Source organism: Gorilla gorilla, chromosome 12 (assembly GCF_029281585.2).
Source record: "Gorilla gorilla gorilla isolate KB3781 chromosome 12, NHGRI_mGorGor1-v2.1_pri, whole genome shotgun sequence".
Taxonomy (NCBI): Eukaryota; Metazoa; Chordata; class Mammalia; order Primates; family Hominidae; genus Gorilla; species Gorilla gorilla.
Window position 1 is genome coordinate 55,307,459 of NC_073236.2, and position 20,896 is coordinate 55,328,354.

Below are 20,896 nucleotides of genomic sequence, written 5' to 3' on the forward strand. Positions count from 1 at the left end.
TATGTTTAAGTGAAACACTTTTGAGATCAGTATGTATTGTATAATCTTAAAACTATCTATGTTTATAGACACAAATATATGTGCAAATACATTTGAATAAACAAAACAGTCTGAAGGGCACACCAGTAATGATGGCAGCTAACGTCTAATGGTGGAGAGGACAACTTTCACTTTTTAATTTTTTCGCTTTCACGGCTCTTTACATGCATTTATAATTATCCAAGGGCATAAATGGTTTCTAAAAATTAAGTATTTTCAACATGCACACAATTTTTTAAATACAAAGGCATGTACTTTGAAAATAATAAAACTATATAACTAAATATAACATTTGCTAAACTTCTCAGTGTTAAATAGTACCCTAATATCTAAAAGTGCCTAATAGCATACATAGTTAAGTATCTGTATTGTACATAATCCTAGAGAGGACTTATCTGCCTGAAAACTTTGTTCACCACTGTATCCTTCAACTTAAACAGTGCCTAGAACTTAATATTTGTTTAATAAATATTTACCGTATTTACAACTACATAAGCAGTTATTATCTTTTAGCTTTTCATTCCTTCTTTGTCAATTCAGAGTCTGGAAATGACTTCTATCCTCCAAAGCAATTTTACAACTTCCTCTGTGGCTACAGAGGCTAAAACAACGGTTTTTGAACTTACCAAAGGCTCTAGTTTTATAGGCTGCTGTCGTTTTCTTGTCTTCTCCTGAGCTTTTGTAATGTGCCTAAACGTTAGGATTTGTGTATCAGATTCATTTTCTGTGGATGTCACATAACTCACGCTTCGTTTGGCTTTTATATTATTCAGTCTTGAAAGTGCAGAATTTTCGGCATACTCTTCAATATTTGTCAGGTCAAATTCACTATCTGTGGCCCGAAAAGTCATCCTTACTCCTGAAAAGAATAGGTGAGGAAAAATAAAATGAAAAGTAGATCAAAAGGACTGGGGAAGGAGGCTACTGGAGAGGGACTTAAGGACTAGGAAGAGTTGAATTCGCTCACTTCCCTCAAATAAAACCCATAAAAGTTACCCCAGTCTTCCCGAACTGAGGACTTGAACCAAAGGAATAAAAAATTAGAAACTGTGCCTAGGCTTCAAGAACCCCTGTAGCTAGGGTGAAACCCAGGAATTTGCATTTCTTGCAAGTTCTTGGCGGATGCTGCTGCTGCTGCTCATCTGGGGACCACACTGGTCTAGATTTGGAAGGACAAAAGGAAATGTAATTAGTATTGAGATCAATGTTTCTCATCTCCTGCGGAACTTGTTCAAAATGCAGCTAATTCTAGTACACGCAGTCTGAAAAATACAGTATAGGTACTCAAGAAGAAACAAAGGAAAAAAAGAATTGAGGGCTAATTTCTTACACAGTGCTTCTGGAGCTTTAACGTGCAGGACAATCACTTGCAGAGCTTGTTAAAATGAAGGTTCTGATTCATACACTTTGAGTAGCAAGGTCCTAAAACACTAGAAATATGAACCTTTTGTAATGGTCTTGCACTCTGCACCACCACGCACACTTTCACCCCATTAGATGAGTGGAGATACTTCGAAACACCTTCCAAAATAGGGTTAGCACAAGAGGTCTTGAATCAGGTGTCGGCAGACCTAGGTTTTATATAGATCAGTGCTGGCCAATAGAAATATCAGAGCTTTATATGCAATTTTAATTTTCAAGTAATAGCATTTTTAAAAAAGAAATAGGTGAAATTAATTTTAATAATGTGTTTTATTTACCATATACAAAACATAATCATTTGAACACACAGTATAAAAATTATAGTGATATCTTATGTTGTCTTTTGGTACCACGCCTTCAAAATCCAGTGTGCTTTTTACATATGAGCACATTTCAATTCAGACTAGCCACACGAGGTCTAATGATTACCGTATTTAACAGCGCAGGTCCAGATTTGACCACTCAGCGTGAGATCTTGGACAAGTCTTTTGATATCGCTGTTGCTCACTTTCCACCCCTCTAAAATGATGGGCGGATAGGAGACAATCACTGAAATGCCTTTCCATTGATTTTCTCTGCCTCTTTGAGCCTTTATGTTCTCCGAAAGTCAGGCTTTGTTTCTGGCCCAGAAATCGGAGCCCAGGCCCGAGGGTCGGTTCCCAGGACTCACCAAGTCAGAATAGAGCAACCACCGCCGAGGGTCTCCAGAGAGAGCAATGCCTGGTCGGGAGTAGAAAGTACTCGGTAGCGCGGGATGTTTCCTGTTGCGTAGCAACCAGCTGGCCTCTATGGAAGCACTGCGCCACTGAGTAACACGTCGCCAGGCAACGCCTCAACCAGCCACAGCTTTCGGTCCAGGAGCGCGCCAGGCAATCGAGCCAATTAGTGTCTCCGAAACATTTATTACTTCGCTGATTGTTGGAGAAGCCGCACAGCCTGGTTCCTCCTCTGCGCTGGGAATTGAGTACTGTGCCAGGAGGTGTAGGCAGAGCAGCCAAAGGAGGTGGTTAATTCTGTTTGTTTCGTTGCTTATCGACCACTCACACCCATCTCAACCTCTTACAGGAATTTCTTTTCTGTTTTCCTTCAAGAGGCGTAAGACTGACTTGACGTTCACTTTAATAGAAATTTATCCCAAACAGTCGAGAATTTCAGGAGAGGAATGTGGGTTGTGTAGACAAATGAGGTCCCACTCTCCAAGGGAGCAACCACTCTGCATCCCTGCCCTACCCGCCGACCTCCTCCCGAGTGTCTTAAGGCTCAAGAAATGTGGCCTCCTCTTCCCTTAAACTCCACTGTGGCCTTCCAACTAATGTCCTTTTCCACTTGGATGGTAACCTAGGTGTCAGGCATGGGATGAGCCCGTATTACTTGGTTCCCGTGCCCCTTCTACCAAAGCAGACCCTGGATCTTATTCTGGCGCTTAATCTCACTTAAGTTCCCAAGTGACTGTTGCTAATTTTGTATGGAGCGACCCCATCGAAGGCCAGGACCTGTTGCTTACTCGGGATGCCTTATCCCAGTTACTGATCAGGGGAAGAAATCCTTTCAGCTGTCTTGATGAATCCTTACACCACATGGCGGAGCTCTGGTTTTCAACCTTGTCTCCAAAATGACATAATCATCATTTTGTTTTGCTCTTTTTGGTTGCTCTTTGTTACCTTGATATTTGTTTCTTGCTCTATGTGAAGTTCTTTACATTATTGTACTCACAGCCTGCATCTTCTCAATCTTAACATATTCAGGTATGTATTTGATATGCTGGTATGATTCTCTAAATCATAGATAGAGCTAAAATGGAGATTACAGGTCACATAGTCCAACTCCCCTATTTGATTAGTAAGGGAACTGAAGCCCAGAGAAAGCAAGTGCTTTACTCCAGGTCAGGCAGCTAGTTGTGGCACAGACAAAACTAGAATGCAGATCTCCCAATCCCTAATGAGAAACTGGAAACAGCAAGAGAGTAAAGTCAGTTTAGAAAAAATTTATAAAATTCTGAAAAACTTCAAATGTAGACAAAATAAAGATTAATTCCCCAGAGATAAAAAATACACACAAAACTAATTAGTCAGCTAGTAAAATGCAATCATTGATATAAACTAATAATGGAAAAAGAAATTCAAAGCCAACTCAGTACATCGAAGCATAAAGTTATAATAACAAGCAATGTTAGACACATCCTCAAAACAGATTTCATTTCAGATGTGCAGTGAAAATTTTAATCTGTTCCCTTCAAAGTTTATGCAATGGAGACAAATCTATTGCTCCTCAATCCTAGACTCCCTTTTTTAGATTAAGGTGGATTGTACACAAGTGTTACCATGTGCAGCTGAAAGCATTCCAAAAGCTGTGTGTGTGTGTGTGTGTGTGTGTGTGTGACAGACTGTGGTGAAGTGGGGGTGGGGAGGATTGGAAGACACAGACATAGTTTTACAAAGATATTCCTATATGAAACACTACTCATCAAATCTCTCCAAGCTTATTTTTTAATGTGGCAAGATGTTATCTTCATTATCAACTGACCACTTACTAAATTAATGTAGACAGCTTTGTGTATAGCCTGCTATTTTTATAGTTCTTATAGATAATTGTTACATTTCATTGGTTGTTTCTTATGTGCCAAGTACTGTGCTTTATACTTTGCATTCATTTCTTTGTTAGCATTCACTGCTAACAAACATGAAATTCCCATTTCATAGCTAAAGAACTAGGTTACAAATGGTTACTCACAAGTTCACATCTTTAATAGTAAAAGGAAATGCAGTTAAAATTTTTTTAGCATTAGGTTAAGATTTATATACCAGGCCATTTGTGATGGGTGCTATTCCACTAATCATTGCAATAACCTTATGTTAGAGGTATCATTATACCTATTCCACAGATAGGAAATTGAGGCTTAAAGAGGTTATGTGACTTTCCCAAGTCACTTCAGAGGTAGTAAGTGGCAGAGCTGAGATACAAATCCAGATCCATCAACTTAAATTTCTATATGAATCTGAGCCCAAGATTATTGAATCATAGAATTCTGCTTCTGGATATATAGTGGAGTATAGCAGGGCTCACAGAAATAAGGGAATCCTCAAGTGTCAAAATAATAATCAGATGAAACCAGAGCAATAAATAACATGGAAGCTGTGGGTGCTGTGGGTACAAATGCCTATACAAAGAACATATAGCTTCAGGGATTAATGCTGAGGAGAAATAGAAGACTAGGCCTTGCTTGAGTCTACATAAAATGGAAGAGCAAACTACAGTTGCCACACACATCTGAGACTGTTGGAAGAATTATCCCCTCAGTAATAGGTTGGACTAGGAAAAAGCTGGCAGTGACAAAAACCTACAGGAAAACCAGCATATTTCTACCTGCAGATCCAGGTGGAAAAAATTGTTAAAAATATACTAGTCTCCCCCAGGAATTTATGAGTATAGACAAAACTAGTTCTGGATTTTTCATTTACACTACCTATGTGGTCTGGGGAAAAAATGCAAGCTACTAGGAAATACTCATGAAGAGAAAGGCATCATCAACTCTGAGTCCTTAGAATTCTCACAAGTTAGTTTCAGCCAAATATAAATTTACAATTAAAAAAAACTCAAGCATACAAGAAAACAAACCACTCCAAACAAGAGTTAGCAGAACAAACAAGACTTAAAAGGCAAACACATTATATATTAGAACTCTTAAATATAGAATACCTAAAATATTTATGAAATGTTCAAGGATAATGACAATATAAAATTTAAAAGTAATTATGGGAATAACATTAGCAAAAATGGTAGAGTAGGGAACTCTAAAAGTCCATCCTTCCACAAAAGTTGTAAGACTTGTGACTTTAGAGATTTCAGTAACCACATGTGACAAAGCATACAGTCTTTAAATAATAGTTTACAAAAGTCAGCAACAAACAAATACAACCTACAACAGGCAGAAACAACAAATTCTTAGAAGGCAGGAGAATCTGATTTCCAGAGTTACCATATTATAATATTCAACATATCCAATATCCAATTTTCAACCAAAAGTATGAGACATGCAAACAAAGAAAGTATGGTCCACTTACAGGAAGAAAAACTTAATTAATTATAAATTAAGATGTTAATTGTAATCATAGGGCAACCACTAAGAAAATAACTAAAAAAATAGATAAAAAGTGAATCAAAATGGTACACTTAAAAAAATCTACCTCATACAAAAGAAGGCAATAGTGAAAGAATTGAAAAATAACATATAGAAAACAAATAGAAAATGTCAAAAGTCCTTTCTCATCAGTAATTACATTAAATGGAAATTGATTAAACTTATCAGTTAAAAGGCAGAATGAATAAAAAACATGACTCACATACACATTGTCTATAAGAGACATACTTTAGATTCAAAAACACGGATAGGTTGAAATAAAATAATGGAAAAAAGATATTTCATGCATACTGTAAGCAAAAGAAAGCTGCAGTGGCTATGCTAATATTAAACAAAATAGACTTTAAGACAAAAATTGTGATGAGAGATAAAGGTTATGAAAAGAGTCAATCCATCAAGAAGCTAGAACAATTAAAACATATATTCACCTACAAAACAGCCCCAAAATATATGAAGTAATAACCAACAGAATTGAAGGGAGAAATAGACAATTCAGCAATAGTAGTTGAAGATTCTAGCTTTCAGTAATGATAGAAAAACTACTGCAATGGTTTGAATGTGTCCCCTGAAGTTCATATGTTGGAAAATTAATCCTCAATGCAACAGTGTTGAGAAGTAGGGCCTAATAAGAGGTGATTAGGTCAAAATGGAGACCTAATGCAGAGACCTCATGAATGGATTCATGTCGTTTTCTTGGGAGTTGGCTAGTTATTGAGAAGGCTTGTTATAAAAGTGAGTTGGACCCTCTCTTGTTCTCTCATGTATTCTCTTGCCCTTCCATCTTCCATCATGGGGGAATGCAACATGAGGTCCCTTACCAGATGCCACTGGCCTCTCAATTTTGGACTTCCCAGCCTGCAGAACTGTAAGAAATAAATCTTTGTTCTTTATGAATTATCCAGCCTGTGTTATGTATTCCATTATAGTCACACCAAATTGACTAAGGGACTATAGAAAAGATCAATAAGGAAACAGAATAATTGAGAAACACTATAAAACAAACAAGCCTGAAAAACATCTATAAAATGTTTCACCCCCAAAACAACAGAAAACACTTTCTTTTCAAGGGCACATGAAACATTCTCTGGGATAGACCATGTGTTAGGTCACAAAACAAGTCTCAATAAATTTTAAAATTCTGCAATCATACAAAATATCTTTTCTGACCACATGAAATAAAATCAGAAATACTAGCAAACTGAATCCAGTAGAATATTCAAAGGATTGTACACCATGGGTAAGTATGATTCATCACAGGAATGTAAAAGTAGTTCAACATAAAAAAATCGTAAATGTAATATATCATATTAACAGAAGAAGAGGGGAAAAAGACAGCATGATCAACTCAATATATGCAGGAAAAAGCATCTGATAAAAATCCATCACTCTTTCATTCTAAAAACATTAAACAAGGAATAGGAACAGCTACAGGCTACAGCTCCCAGCGTGAGCGATGCAGAAGACGGGTGATTTCTGCATTTCCAACTGAGGTACCGGGTTCATCTCACTGGGGAGTGTCAGAAAGTGTGTGCAGGACAGTGGATGCAGTGCACCGAGAGTGAGCCAAAGCAGGGCGAGGCATCGTCTCACCCGGGAAGCGCAAGGGGTCAGGGAATTCCCTTTCCTAGTCAAAGAAAGGGGTGACGGACGGCACCTGGAAAATTGGGTCACTCCCACCTTAATACTGCGCTTTTCCAACAATCTTAGCAAATGGCACACCAGGAGATTATATCCCGTGCATGGCTTGGAGGGTCCTATGCCCATGGAGCCTCACTCTTTGCTAGCACAGCAGTCTGAGATCAAACTGCAAGGCGGCAGCGAGGCTGGGGGAGGGGCACCCGCCATTGCCGAAGCTTGAGTAGGTAAACAAAGCAGCGGGGAAGCTCGAACTGGGTGGAGCCCACCTCAGCTCAAGGAGGCCTGTCTGCCTCTGTAGACTCCACCTCTGGGGGCAGGGCACAGCCAAACAAAAGGCAGCAGAATCCTCTGCAGACTTAAATGTCCCTGTCTCACAGCTTTGAAGAGAGTAGCGTTTCTCCCAGCACACAGCTGGAGATCTGACAATGGACAGACTGCCTCCTCAAGTGGGTCCCTGACCCCCGAGTAGCCCAACTGGGAGGCACTCCCCAGTAGGGGCAGACTGACACCTCACACGGCCGGGTACTCCTCTGAGACAAAACTTCCAGTGGAATGATCAGGCAGCAACATTTGCTGTTCACAAATATCCGCTGTTCTGCAGCCTCTGTTGCTGATACCCAGGCAAACGGGGTCTGGAGTGGACCTCCAACAAACTCCAACAGACCTGCAGCTGAGAGTCCTGACTGTTAGAAAGAAAACTAACAAGCAGAAAGGACATCCACACCAAAACCCCATCTGTACGTCACCATCATCAAAGACCAAAGGTAGATAAAACCACAAAGATGGGGAAAAACAGAGCAGAAAAACTGAAAACTCTAAAAATCAGAGCGCCTCTCCTCCTCCAAAGGAACGCAGCTCCTCACCAGCAATGGAACAAAGCTGGAAGGAGAATGACTTTGACAAGTTGAGAGAAGAAGGCTTCAGATGATCAAACTACTCCGAGCTAAAGGAGGAAGTTCGAACCCATGGCAAAGAAGTTAAAAACATTGAAAAAAATTAGACGAATGGCTAACTAAATAACCAATGCAGAGAAGTCCTTAAAGGACCTGATGGAGCTGAAAACCAAGGCACGAGAACTACGTGATGAATGCAGAAGCCTCAGTAGCCAATTCGATCAACTGGAAGAAAGGGTATCAGTGATGGAAGATCAAATGAATGATATGAAGCGAGAAGGGAAGTTTAGAGAAAAAAGAATAAAAAGAAATGAACAAAGCCTCCAAGAAATATGGGACTATGTGAAAAGACCAAATCTATGTCTGATTGGTGTACCTGAAAGTGACGGGGAGAATGGAACCAAGTTGGAAAATACTCTGCAGGATATTATCCAGGAAAACTTCCCCAATCTAGCAAGGCAGGCCAACATTCAAATTCAGGAAATACAGAGAACACCACAAAGAGACTCCTTGAGAAGAGCAACTCCAAGACATATAATTGTCAGATTCACCAAAGTTGAATTGAAGGAAAAAATGTTAAGGGCAGCCAGAGAGAAAGGTCGGGTTACCCACAAAGGGAAGCCCATCAGACTTACAGCTAATCTCTCAGCAGAAACTCTACAAGGCAGAAGAGAGTGGGGGCTAATATTCAACATTCTTAAAGAAAAGAATTTTCAACCCAGAATTTCATATCCAGCCAAACTAAGCTTCATAAGTGAATGAGAAATAAAATACTTTACAGAGAAGCAAATGCTGAGAGATCTTGTCACCACCAGGCCTGCCCTAAAAGAGCTCCTGAAGGAAGCACTAAACATAGAAAGGAACAACCAGTACCAGCCACTGCAAAGACATGCCAAATTGCAAAGACCATCGAGGCTAGGAAGAAACTGCATCAACTAAAGAGCAAAATAACCAGCTAACATCATAATGACAGGATCAAATTCACACATAACAATATTAACCTTAAATGTAAATGGGCTAAATGCTCCAATTAAAAGACACAGACTGCCAAATTGGATAAAGAGTCAAGACCCATCAGTGTGCTATATTCAGGAAACCCATCTCACGTGCAGAGACACACATAGGCTCAAAATAAAGGAATGGAGGAAGATCTACCAAGCAAATGGAAAACAAAAAAAGGCAGGGGTTGCAATCCTAGTCTCTGATAAAACAGACTTACACCAACGAGTATCAAAAGAGACAAAGAAGGCCATTACATAATGGTAAAGGGATCAATTCAACAAGAAGAGCTAACTATCCTAAATATATATGCACCCAGTACAGGAGCACCCAGATTCATAAAGCAAGTCCTTAGAGACCTAGAAAGAGACTTAGACTCCCACACAATAATAATGGGAGATTTTAACACCCCATTGTCAACATTAGACAGATGAATGAGACAGAAAGTTAACAAGGATATCCAGGAATTGAACTCAGCTCTGCACCAAGTGGACCTAATAGACATCTGCAGAACTCTCCACCCCAAGTCAACAGAATATACATTCTTCTCAGTGCCACACCACACTTATTCCAAAATTGACCACATAGTAGGAAGTAAAGCACTCCTCAGCAAATGTAAAAGAACAGAAATTATAACAAACTGTCTCTCAGACCACAGTGCAATCAAACTAGAACTCAGGATTAAGAAACCCACTCAAAACTGCTCAACTACATGGAAACTAAACAACCTGCTCCTGAATGACTACTGGGTACATAACGAAATGAAGGCAGAATTAAAGATGTTCTTTGAAACCAATGAGAACAAAGACAGAACGTACCAGAATCTCTGGGACACATTCAAAGCAGTGTGTAGAGGGAAATTTATAGCACTAAATGACCATAAGAAAAAGCAGGAAAGATCTAAAATTGACACCCTAACATCACAATTAAAAGAACTAGAGAAGCAAGAGCAAACACATTCAAAAGCTAGCAGAAGGCAAGAAATAACTAAGATCAGAGCAGAACTAAAGGAAATAGAGACACAAAAAACTCTTCAAAAAATCAATGAATCCTGGAGCTGGTTTTTTGAAAAGATCAGCTAAATTGATAGGCCGCTAGCAAGACTAATAAAGAAGAAAAGAGAAAAGAATCAAATAGACGCAATAAAAAATGATAAAGGGGATATCACCACCAATCCCACAGATATACAAACTGCCATCAGAGAATACTATAAACACCTCTATGCAAATAAACTAGAAAATCTAGAAGAAATGGAAAAATTCCTCGACACATACACTCTCCCAAGACTAAATCAGGAAGAAGTTGAATCTCTGAATAGACCAATAACAGGCTCTGAAATTAAGGCAATAATTAATAGCTTACCAACAAAAAAAAGTCCAGGACCAGACGGATTCACAGCCAAATTCTACTAGAGGTACAAGGAGGAGCTGGTACCATTCCTTCTGCAACTATTCCAATCAATAGAAAAAGAGGGAATCCTCCCTAACTCATTTTATGAGGCCAGCATCATCCTGATACCAAAGCCTGGCAGAGACACAACCAAAAAAGAGAATTTTAGACCAATATCCCTGAAGAACATTGATGCAAAAATCCTCAGTAAAATACTGGCAAACCAAATCCAGCAGCACATCAAAAAGCTTATCCACCATGATCAAGTGGGCTCCATCCCTGGGATGCAAGGCTAGTTCAGAATACACAAATCAATAAACATAATCCAGCATATAAACAGAACCAATGACAAAAACCATATGATTATCTCAACAGACGCAGAAAAGGCCTTTGACAACATTCTACAATGCTTCATGCTAAAAACTCTCAATAAATTAGGTATTGATGGGACATATCTCAAAATAATAAGAGCTATCTATGACAAAACCACAGCCAATATCATACTGAATGGGCAAAAACTGGAAGCATTCCCTTTGAATACTGGCACAAGACAGGGATGTCCTCTCTCACTACTCCTATTCAACGTAGTGTTGGAAGTTCTGGCCAGGGCAATCAGGCCGGAGAAGGAAATAAAGGGTATTCAATTAGGAAAAGAGGAAGTCAAATTGTCCCTGTTTGCAGACGACATGATTGTATATCTAGAAAACCCCATCGTCTCAGCCCAAAATCTCCTTAAGCTGATAGGCAACTTCAGCAAAGTCTCAGGATACAAAATCAATGTGCAAAAATCACAAGCATTCTTATACACCAGTAACAGACAAACAGAGAGCCAAATCATGAGTGAACTCCCATTCACAATTGCTTCAAAGAGAATAAAATACTTAGGAATCCAACTTACAGGGGATGTGAAGGACCTCTTCAAGGAGAAGTACAAACCACTGCTCAAGGAAATAAAAGAGGATACAAACAAATGGAAGAACATTCCATGCTCATGGGTAGGAAGAATCAATATCGTGAAAATGGCCATACTGCCCAAGGTAATTTATAGATTCAATGCCATCCCCATCAAGCTACCAAAGACTTTCTTCACAGAATTGGAAAAAACTACTTTAAAGTTCATATGGAACCAAAACAGAGCCTGCAGTGCCAAGTCAATCCTAAGCCAAAAGAACAAAGCTGGAGGCATCATGCTACCTGACTTCAAACTACACTACAAGGCTACAGTAACCAAAACAGCATGGTACTGGTACCAAAACAGAGATATAGACCAATGGAACAGAACAGAGCCCTCAGAAATAATGCTGCATATCTACAACCATCTGATCTTTGACAATCCTGACAAAAACAAGAAATGGGGAAAGGATTCCCTATTTAATAAATGGTGCTGGGAAAACTGGCTAGCCATATGTAGAAAGCTGAAACTTGATCCCTTCCTTACACCTTATACAAAAATTAATTCAAGATGGATTAAAGACTTACATGTTAGACCTAAAGCCATAAAAACTCTAGAAGAAAACCTAGGCATTACCATTCAGGACACAGGCATGGGCAAGGACTTCATGTCTAAAACACCAAAAGCAATGGCAACAAAAGCCAAAACTGACAAATGGGATCTAATTAAACTAAAGAGCTTCTGCACAGCAAAAGAAACTACCATCAGAGTGAACAGGCAACCTACAGAATGGGAGAAAAATTTTGCAAACTACTTGTCCGACAAAGGGCTAATATACAGAATCTACGATGAACTCAAATTTACAAGAAAAAAAACCACCCCATCAAAAAGTGGGCAAAGGATATGAACAGACGCTTCTCAAAAGAAGACATTTATGCAGCCAAAAGACACATGAAAAAATGCTCATCATCACTGGCCATCAGAGAAATGCAAATCAAAACCACAATGAGATACCATCTCACACCAGTTAGAATGGTGATCATTAAAAAGTCAGGAAACAACAGGTGCTGAAGAGGATGTGGAGAAAAAGGAACATTTGAACACTTTTACACTGTTGGTGGGACTGTAAACTAGTTCAACCATTGTGGAAGTCAGTGTGGCGATTCCTCAGGGATCTAGAACTAGAAATACCATTTGTCCCAGCAATCCCATTACTGGGTATATACCCAAAGGATTATAAATCATGCTGCTATAAAGACACATGCACATGTATGTTTACTGCGGCACTATTCACAATAGCAAAGACTTGGAACCAACCCAAATGTCCAACAATGATTGACTGGATTAAGAAAATGTGGCACATATACACCATGGAATACTATGCAGCCATAAAAAATGATGAGTTCATGTCCTTTGTAGGGACATGGATGAAGCTGGAAATCATCATTCTCAGTAAACTATTGCAAGGACAAAAAACCAAACACCGCATGTTCTCACTCATAGGTGGGAATTGAACAATGAGAACACACGGACACAGGAAGGGGAACATCACACACCAGGGCCTGTTGTGGGGTGGAGGGAGTGGGGAGGGATAGCATTAGGAGATATACCTAATGTTAAATGACAAGTTCATGGTGCAGCACACCAATATGGCACATGTATACATATGTAACTAACCTGCATGTTGTGCACATGTACCCTAAAACTTAAAGTATAATAATAAAAAAAAGAACCTAAAAAAAATAAAAACATTAAACAAACTAGGAATAGAAGAAAACGTCTTCAACCTGATGATGGGCATATGAAAAAACCATAGCTAACATCATACTCCATGCTGAAAGCCTGAAAACTTTCCTGCTAAGATTAGAAATAAAGTAAGTATGTCTGATCTTGCCACTTCAATTTGATATCGTACTGAAATTTCAAACCAGGGAAATTAGGCAAGAAAAGGAGATAAAATGTATCCAGGTTGGAAAGGAAGAAGTAAAACTATCTCTATTCATAGATGAAATTATCTTATATAAAAATCTTAAAGAATTGACAAAATATGATTAGAACTAATGAGTTTAACAAAGTCACAGGATACATGATCAACCCACAAAAATCAGTTGTATTCCTATGTACTTGCAATGGACAATCAAAAAATGAAAAAGAAAACAATTCCATGTATAATAGCATTCAAATGATAAAATATGTAGAAATAAATTAAATCAAAGATGTGCAAGACTCATGCTGAAAACTGAAAAACATTGCTGAAAGAAATTTAAGACCTGTGTAAATGGCAAGGCATCATGTGTTCATGAATCTGAAAACTTACTATTATTAAGATGGCAATACTCCCCAAATTGATGTACAGATTCAATACAATCCCTGTCAAAACTACAAGTGTCTTTTATAAAAGTTGACAAGCTAATCCTAAAATTCACATGGAATTGAAAGGGGCCTTAAGTAGCCCAAACAATATTGAAAAGGAAAAACAAAGTTGCAGCGCTCACATTTTCCCATTTCAAAACTTACTACAAAGCTACAATTATCAAAACGGTGTGGTAATGTCATAAGAATAGACATATAGATGAATATAATAGAATTCTCCTGGATATTATCCAAGTCCATCAAGGAGGTACCTCTATGAGTCTGCAAAAACCACAGTGTTACTGGGCTTGGGGTGCTCCCTCAAGCAGACACAGCTTAGATTACAACACCCAAGTCCTTTCAAATATCTGGAAAGCCTTCTGAAGAAGGATGGCTACAAACAAGCCCCAACAGTGAAAACTACAATAAATACCTCATTCTTCAGTTTCCAGACACTGAAGAACACGTACTAGCATCAACACCATCCAGGAAAACATGACCTCAGTAAGTGAACTAAATAAGGTACCAGAAACCGATCCTTGAGAAACAAAGATATGTGACCTTTCAGACAGAGAATTCAAAATAGCTGTGTTGAGGAAACTCAAAGAAATTCAAGATAACAGAGAGAAAGAATTCAGAATTCTATCAGATAAATTTAACAAAGAGATTGAAATAATTAAAAAGAATCAAGCAGAAATTCTGGCGCTGAAAAATGCAACTGACATACTGAAGAATGCATTACAGTCCTTTAATATTAGAACTGATTAAGCAAAGGAAGGAATTAGTGAGCTTGAAGACAGGGTATTTGAAAATACACAGTCAGAGGAGACAAAAGAAAAAAATAATAAAAAACAAGTATGCCTACAGGATCTAAAAAATAGTCCCAAAAAGGCAACTCTAACAGTTATTGGCCTAAAAGAGGATGTGGAGAAAGAGATAGGGGTAGAAAATGTATTCAAAGAGATAATAACAGAGAACTTCCCAAACTTAGAGAAAGACATCAATATCCAAGTACAAGAATGTTACAGTACACCTAGCAGAGTTAATCCAAAGAAGACTATCTCAAGGAATTTAATAATCAAACTCCCAAAGGTCAAGGATAAAGAAAGGATCCTAAAAGCAACAAGAGTAAAGAAACAAATAACAATGGAGCTTCAATACATCTGCCAAAGAAACAAATAACAATGGAGCTTCAATACCTCTGCCAGGAGACTTTTCCATGGAAAACTTACAGGCCAGGAGAGAGTGGCATGACATTTAAAGTGTTGAAGAAAAAAGAAAAACTTCTACCCTAGAATAGTATGTCTGGTGAAAATATCCATCATCAAACACGAAAGAGAAATAAAGCCTTTCCTAGAAAAATGAAAGCCAAGGGATTTCATCATCACCAGACCTGTCCTAGAAGAAATGCTGAGGGGAATACTTCAGTCAGTAAAGAAACAACATTAGTGAGCAATAAATGATCACCTGAAGCTACAAACTCACTGGTAAGTCACAAAAAAACAGAATATTATAACACTGTAACTGTGGTGTGTAAATGACTCTTGTACTCTTGTCCTAAGTATAAAGACTAAATGATGAAACAATAACAAAAATAATAACTACAGCAACATTTCAAGACACGGTACAATAAGATATAACTAGAAACAACAAAAAGTTTAAAAGTGGGGGGATGAAGTTAAAGCATAGAGTTTTTATTAGTTTTCTCTTTCTTTGTTTGTTTATGCAAACAGTGTTAAGTTGCTATCAGGTTAACATAACATATAAAACAGTATTTGCAAGCCTCATGGTGATCTCAAACCAAAAACATACAACGAAGACACACACACACACACACACACACACACATACACACACACAAAACTAAATAATATCACCAAGGAAAATCACCTTTACTACTGGAAGACAGGAAAGAAAGAAGGAAAGGAAGACCACAAAACAACCAGAAAGCAAATAACAAAATGGCAGGAGTAAGTGCTTAGTTCTAAATAATAACATTGAATGTAAATAAACTTAACTCTCCAATCAAAAGACATAGACAGGCTGAATGAAGGAAAAACAAGACCCATTGATCCATTGCTTATAAGAAACACATATTCCCTATAAAGACACACATAGATGAAAAATAAAAGGATGAAAACAGATATTCCATGCCAATAGAAACAAAAAAAGAGCAGCAGTTGCTATACTTATATCACACAAAATAGATTTCAAGACTGAAACTATAAGAGACAAGGAAGGTCAGTATATAATGATAAACGGGTCAATTCAGCAAGAAAATATAACAATTATAAATATATATGCACCAATGCATATAAAGCAAATACTGTTAGAGCTAGGATAGGCTCCAATACAATAATAGCTGGAGACTTCAACACCCTACTTTCGACATTGGACCGATCTTCCAGACAAAATCAACAAAGAAACATCAGACTTAATCTGCACTATAGAGCAAATGGATCTAATAGATAAATACAGAACATTTCATCCAATGGCTACAGAACGCACATTCTTTTCCTCAGCACATAAATTATTCTCAAGGAAAGCCCATATGTTAGGTCACAAGACAAGCCTGAGAACATTTTTAAAATTGAAATAATATCAAGTATCTTCTCTGACCACAAAGGAATAAAATTAGAAATTAATAACAGGAGGAATTTTGGACCTATACAAATATGTGGAAAGTAAACAATATGCTCCGAATGACCAGGAGCCAATGAAGAAATTAAGAAGAAGATTGAAAAATTTCTTGAGCAAATCATAATGAAAACACAATATACCAAACCCTATGGGATAAAGCAAAAGCGGTACTAAGAGGGACGTTTATAGCTGTAAGTGCCTACATGAAAAAAGAAGAACTTCAAATAAACAATCTAATGATGCTTCTTAAAGAACTGGAAAATCAAGAGTAAGCCAAATCCAAAATTAGTAGAAGAAAAATAATAAAGATCAGAGCAGAAATAAATGAAATTGTAACGAAGAAGACAATAGAAAAGACCAATGAAACAAAAAGTTGGTTTTTTGAAGTTAAACAAAGGTGACAAAACTTTAGCCAGAGTAATGAAGAAAAAAGAGAGAAGATCCCAATAAGTAAGATCAGAAATAAAAAAGGTGACATTACAACTGATACTGCAGAAATTCAAAGGATCATTAGTGGCTGCTATGACCAATTATATGCCAATAAATTGGAAAATGTAGAAAAATGAACAAATTTCTAGACACTTACAACCTACCAAGATTGAACCAGAAAGAAATCCAAAACCTGAACAGACCAATAACAAGTAATGAGATCAAAGTCATAAGAAGAAGTCTCCCAGTGAAGAAAAACCCAGGACCTGAAGGCTTCACTGCTGAATTTTACCAAACTTTTAAACAAGAACTAATCCCAATCCTACTCAAACTATTCCAAAAACTAGGAAAGGACGGAATACTTCCAAACCCATTCTGCAAGGCCAGTATTACACTGATACCAAAACCAGAGAAAGATCCATTTTAAAAAAAGAAAACTACAGGCTAATATTGCTGATAAATTTTGATGTAAGAAATCCTCAATAAAATACTAGCAAACTAAATTCGACAATACATTAGAAAGGTCATTCATTACAACCAAGTGGGACTTATCCCTGGGATGCATGGATGACCCAACACATGCAAATGAATCAATGTGATACATCATATCAACAGAAGAAAGGGCACAACCATATGATCATTTCAATTGATGCTGAAAAAGCATTTGATAAAATTCAACATCCCTTCATGATAAAACCCCTCAAAAAACTGGGGATAGAATGAACTATCTCAACATAATAAAAACCATAAATGACAGACCCATAGCTAGTGTCATAATGATTGGGAAAAAATCAAAAGCCTTTCCTCTATGATCTGGAACATGACAAAGATGCCAACTTTTATCACTGTTATTCAGTATAGCACTGGAAGTCTTATCTAGAGCAATCAGACAAGAGAAAGATATAAAAGACATCCAAATTGGAAAGGAATAAGTCAAATTATCCTTGTTTGCAGATAATATGATCTTATATATGAAAAAATCTAAAGACTCCACAAAAAAACTATTAGAACTGATAACCAAATTCAGTAAAGTTGCAGGATACAAAAATCAACATACAAAAATCAGTAGAATTTCTATATGCCAACAGTGAACAATCTGAAAAAGAAATAAAAAAGTAATCTCATTTATAATAGCCACAAATAAATTAATTCCCTAGGAATTAACCAAACCAGTGAAAGATCTCTATAATGAAAAGTATGAAACACTGATGAAAGAAGTTGAAGAGGACACCAAAAAATGGAAAAATATTCCATGTTCATGGATTGGAAGAATCAATATTGTTAAAATATCTATACTACCTAAAGTAAGCTACAGATTCAATGGAATCCCTATCAAATTATCAATGACATTCTTCATAGAAATAGAAAAGACAATCCTAAAATTTATCTGGAACCATAAAAAGACCCAGAATAGCCAAAGCTATCCTGAGCAAAAAGAGCAAAACTTGAGGAATCACATTACCTGACTTCAGTTTATACTACAGAGCTATAGTAACCATAACAGCATGGTACTGGCATAAAAACAAACACATAGATGATGGAACAGAATAGAGAACCCAGAAACAAATCCACATACCTATAGTGAACTCATTTTGGACAAAGATGCCAAGAAAATACACTGGCGAAAGACAGTCTCTTCAATAAATGATGCTGGAAAAACTGGATATTCATACGCAGAATAATGAGACTAGACCCCCATCTCTCACCATATACAAAAATCAAATAAAAATGGATTAGAGAGCTACATCTAAGACTTCAGACTACGAAACTACTATGAGAAAGCACTGGGGAAAATCTCCAGGACATTGGTCTCGGAAAAAAAATTTCTTGAGCAATACCCCACAAGCGCAGGCAACCAAAGCAAACATGGACAAATGGGATCACATCAAGTTAAAAAGCTTCTGCACAGCAAAGGGTACGATAACAAAGTGAAGAGACAACTCACAGAATGGTTGCAAACTACCCATTTGACAAGAGATTACTAACCGGAATATATAAGGAGCTAAAACAACTCTATTGAAAAAAAAAAAAAACTAATAACCTGATCAAAAAAATGGGCAAAAGGTTTGAATAGACATTTCTCAAAAGAAGATGCACAAATGTCAAACAGGCATATGAAAAGGTGTTCCACATCCTTGATCATCAATGTAAATCAAAACTACTATGAGATGTCATTTCACCCCAGTGAAAATGGCTTATATCCCAAAGATAGGCAATAACAAACTCTGGGGGATGTGGAGAAAAGGGAACCCTTGTACACTGATGGCGGAAATCCAAATTAGTACAACCACTATGGAGAACTGTTTGGAGGTTCCTCAAAAAACTAAAAATTGAGCTACCATATGCTCCAGCAATCCCATTGCTGGATATATCCAAAAGAAAGGAAATCAGTATATTGAAGAGATATCTGTACTCCTAAGTTTGTTCCAGCACTGTTTACAATAGATAAGATGTGGAAGCAACCTAAGTGTCCATCAACAGATGAATGGATAAAGAAAATGTGGTATGCATACACAATGGAGTACTATTCAGCCATAAAAAGAATGAGATCCAGTCATTTGCAACAACATGGGTGGAACTGAAATCATTATGTTAAGTGAAATAAGCCAGGCACAGAAAGACAAACATTGCATGTTCTCACTTATTTATGGGATCTGAAAATCAAAACAATTGAACTCATGGACACACAGAGTAGAAGGATGGTTACCAGAGACTGGGAAGGGTAGTGGGGGGTTGGTGGGGAGGTGGGGATGGTTAATGGGTACCAAAAAATAGAAAGAATGAATAAGACCCACTATTTGATAGCACAGCAGGGTGACTATAATCAGTAATAACTTAATTTTACATTTTAAAATAATTTGTAGAGTGTAATTGGATTGTTTGCAACTTAAAGGATAAATGCTTTAGGGGATGGATACTCCATTCTCCATGAAGTGCTTATTTCCATTGCATCCCTGTATCAAAACATCTCATGTACCCCATAAATATAAGTACCTAGAATGCACCCACAACATTAAAAAAATTTAAAAACAGCAAATGGATGTGTGCCTCTCTTTGGTGACAATTGGGAAGATGAAAGATAAGAGACTTTACCATTTGACAGCTAACCAAGTCAGTAAGGAAAAACCCAAGGGACAGTGAGGGGTGACACCCACCAAATAAGAGGAATGTGAACCCCATGTCTGAGGCTGTGGTGCTATTTAAAAAAAAAAGAGTAGCACACGAATAGCAGGGCAGGTGCTGAGATGGGACTCTGGGTCTGAGCAGTACAAAATGCAGTGTGCTCTTGCTTATTTTTGCTGCTTTTCAATTCTGCTCACCGTCACTTTAGAAGCAAGAGGCCTTTGGCTTGAATCTGGATGTTTTCCACAACCTCACTAAATTACTCAGTTTTAAAAGAAATCCAACTTTTCAAAAAAATTTTTTTTATTTGAGCAGGTTTCTATTCTAAAAACAAAAAAGCTTTAGATTTAGAATTTTTTGATGAAGGAAATGTAAAAAGATTCAAATACTAGGTCTTTATGCACACCAACAAGCCTTTTTGAGCCTGCTCTGAATAAGCAATACATCAGGGCCAGGTAGCTCTGAAGAGTAAGGCTGAGAGTCTAAAGACAGGGTGATGTCTAGACATGCTGCCAAAAAAGTGAGTTTGAGAACCCTATTAGTGTCATAACTGGTGTGACCTGGCATGAGACTCCTTGGTCCCTTAGCCTACAGATTCATGGAAGAGGGATTGGGAAAATATCCCAGCTGTAGTATCTAGTCTCTGCAAGACCTTTGGGAAGTACAGAATGAAGCACAGAGATTCAGGACAAGTTGTTTGGTTTTCTGCAGTACCTGATTGGTGGCCCTATGGAAGTTTAGGTACAGAAACCTATCTTGTCTGGAAGGACCTTGCTGTACATAGTATACACAGCCCAGAGCTCATGGTGGAGAACTGAAGGGCTGGGAAGGGCCAAGACCTCTTCTAGGGATGTGGGCAATATGCCAAAGGGTGGGGACAAGCTGAGATTTGGAGGCCGTGTCGCTTTTCAGGGATCACTTTTGGGTCTGTGGCTGCAATTC

The 20,896-nt window shown here is 37.8% G+C and overlaps 1 protein-coding gene across 1 annotated transcript in view; it reads right to left on the reverse strand.

Annotated features, from left to right (window-relative positions):
* The window catches only part of DNAH6 (dynein axonemal heavy chain 6), a 364,719-nt gene that overhangs the window by 305,615 nt on the left and 38,208 nt on the right, over positions 1-20,896 (reverse strand). The window contains exon 2 of the mRNA XM_063695744.1: positions 666-898. Coding sequence (XP_063551814.1) covers positions 666-890 — 225 coding nt within the window. The 5' untranslated portion in view covers positions 891-898. The remainder of the gene's footprint in view (positions 1-665; positions 899-20,896) is intronic.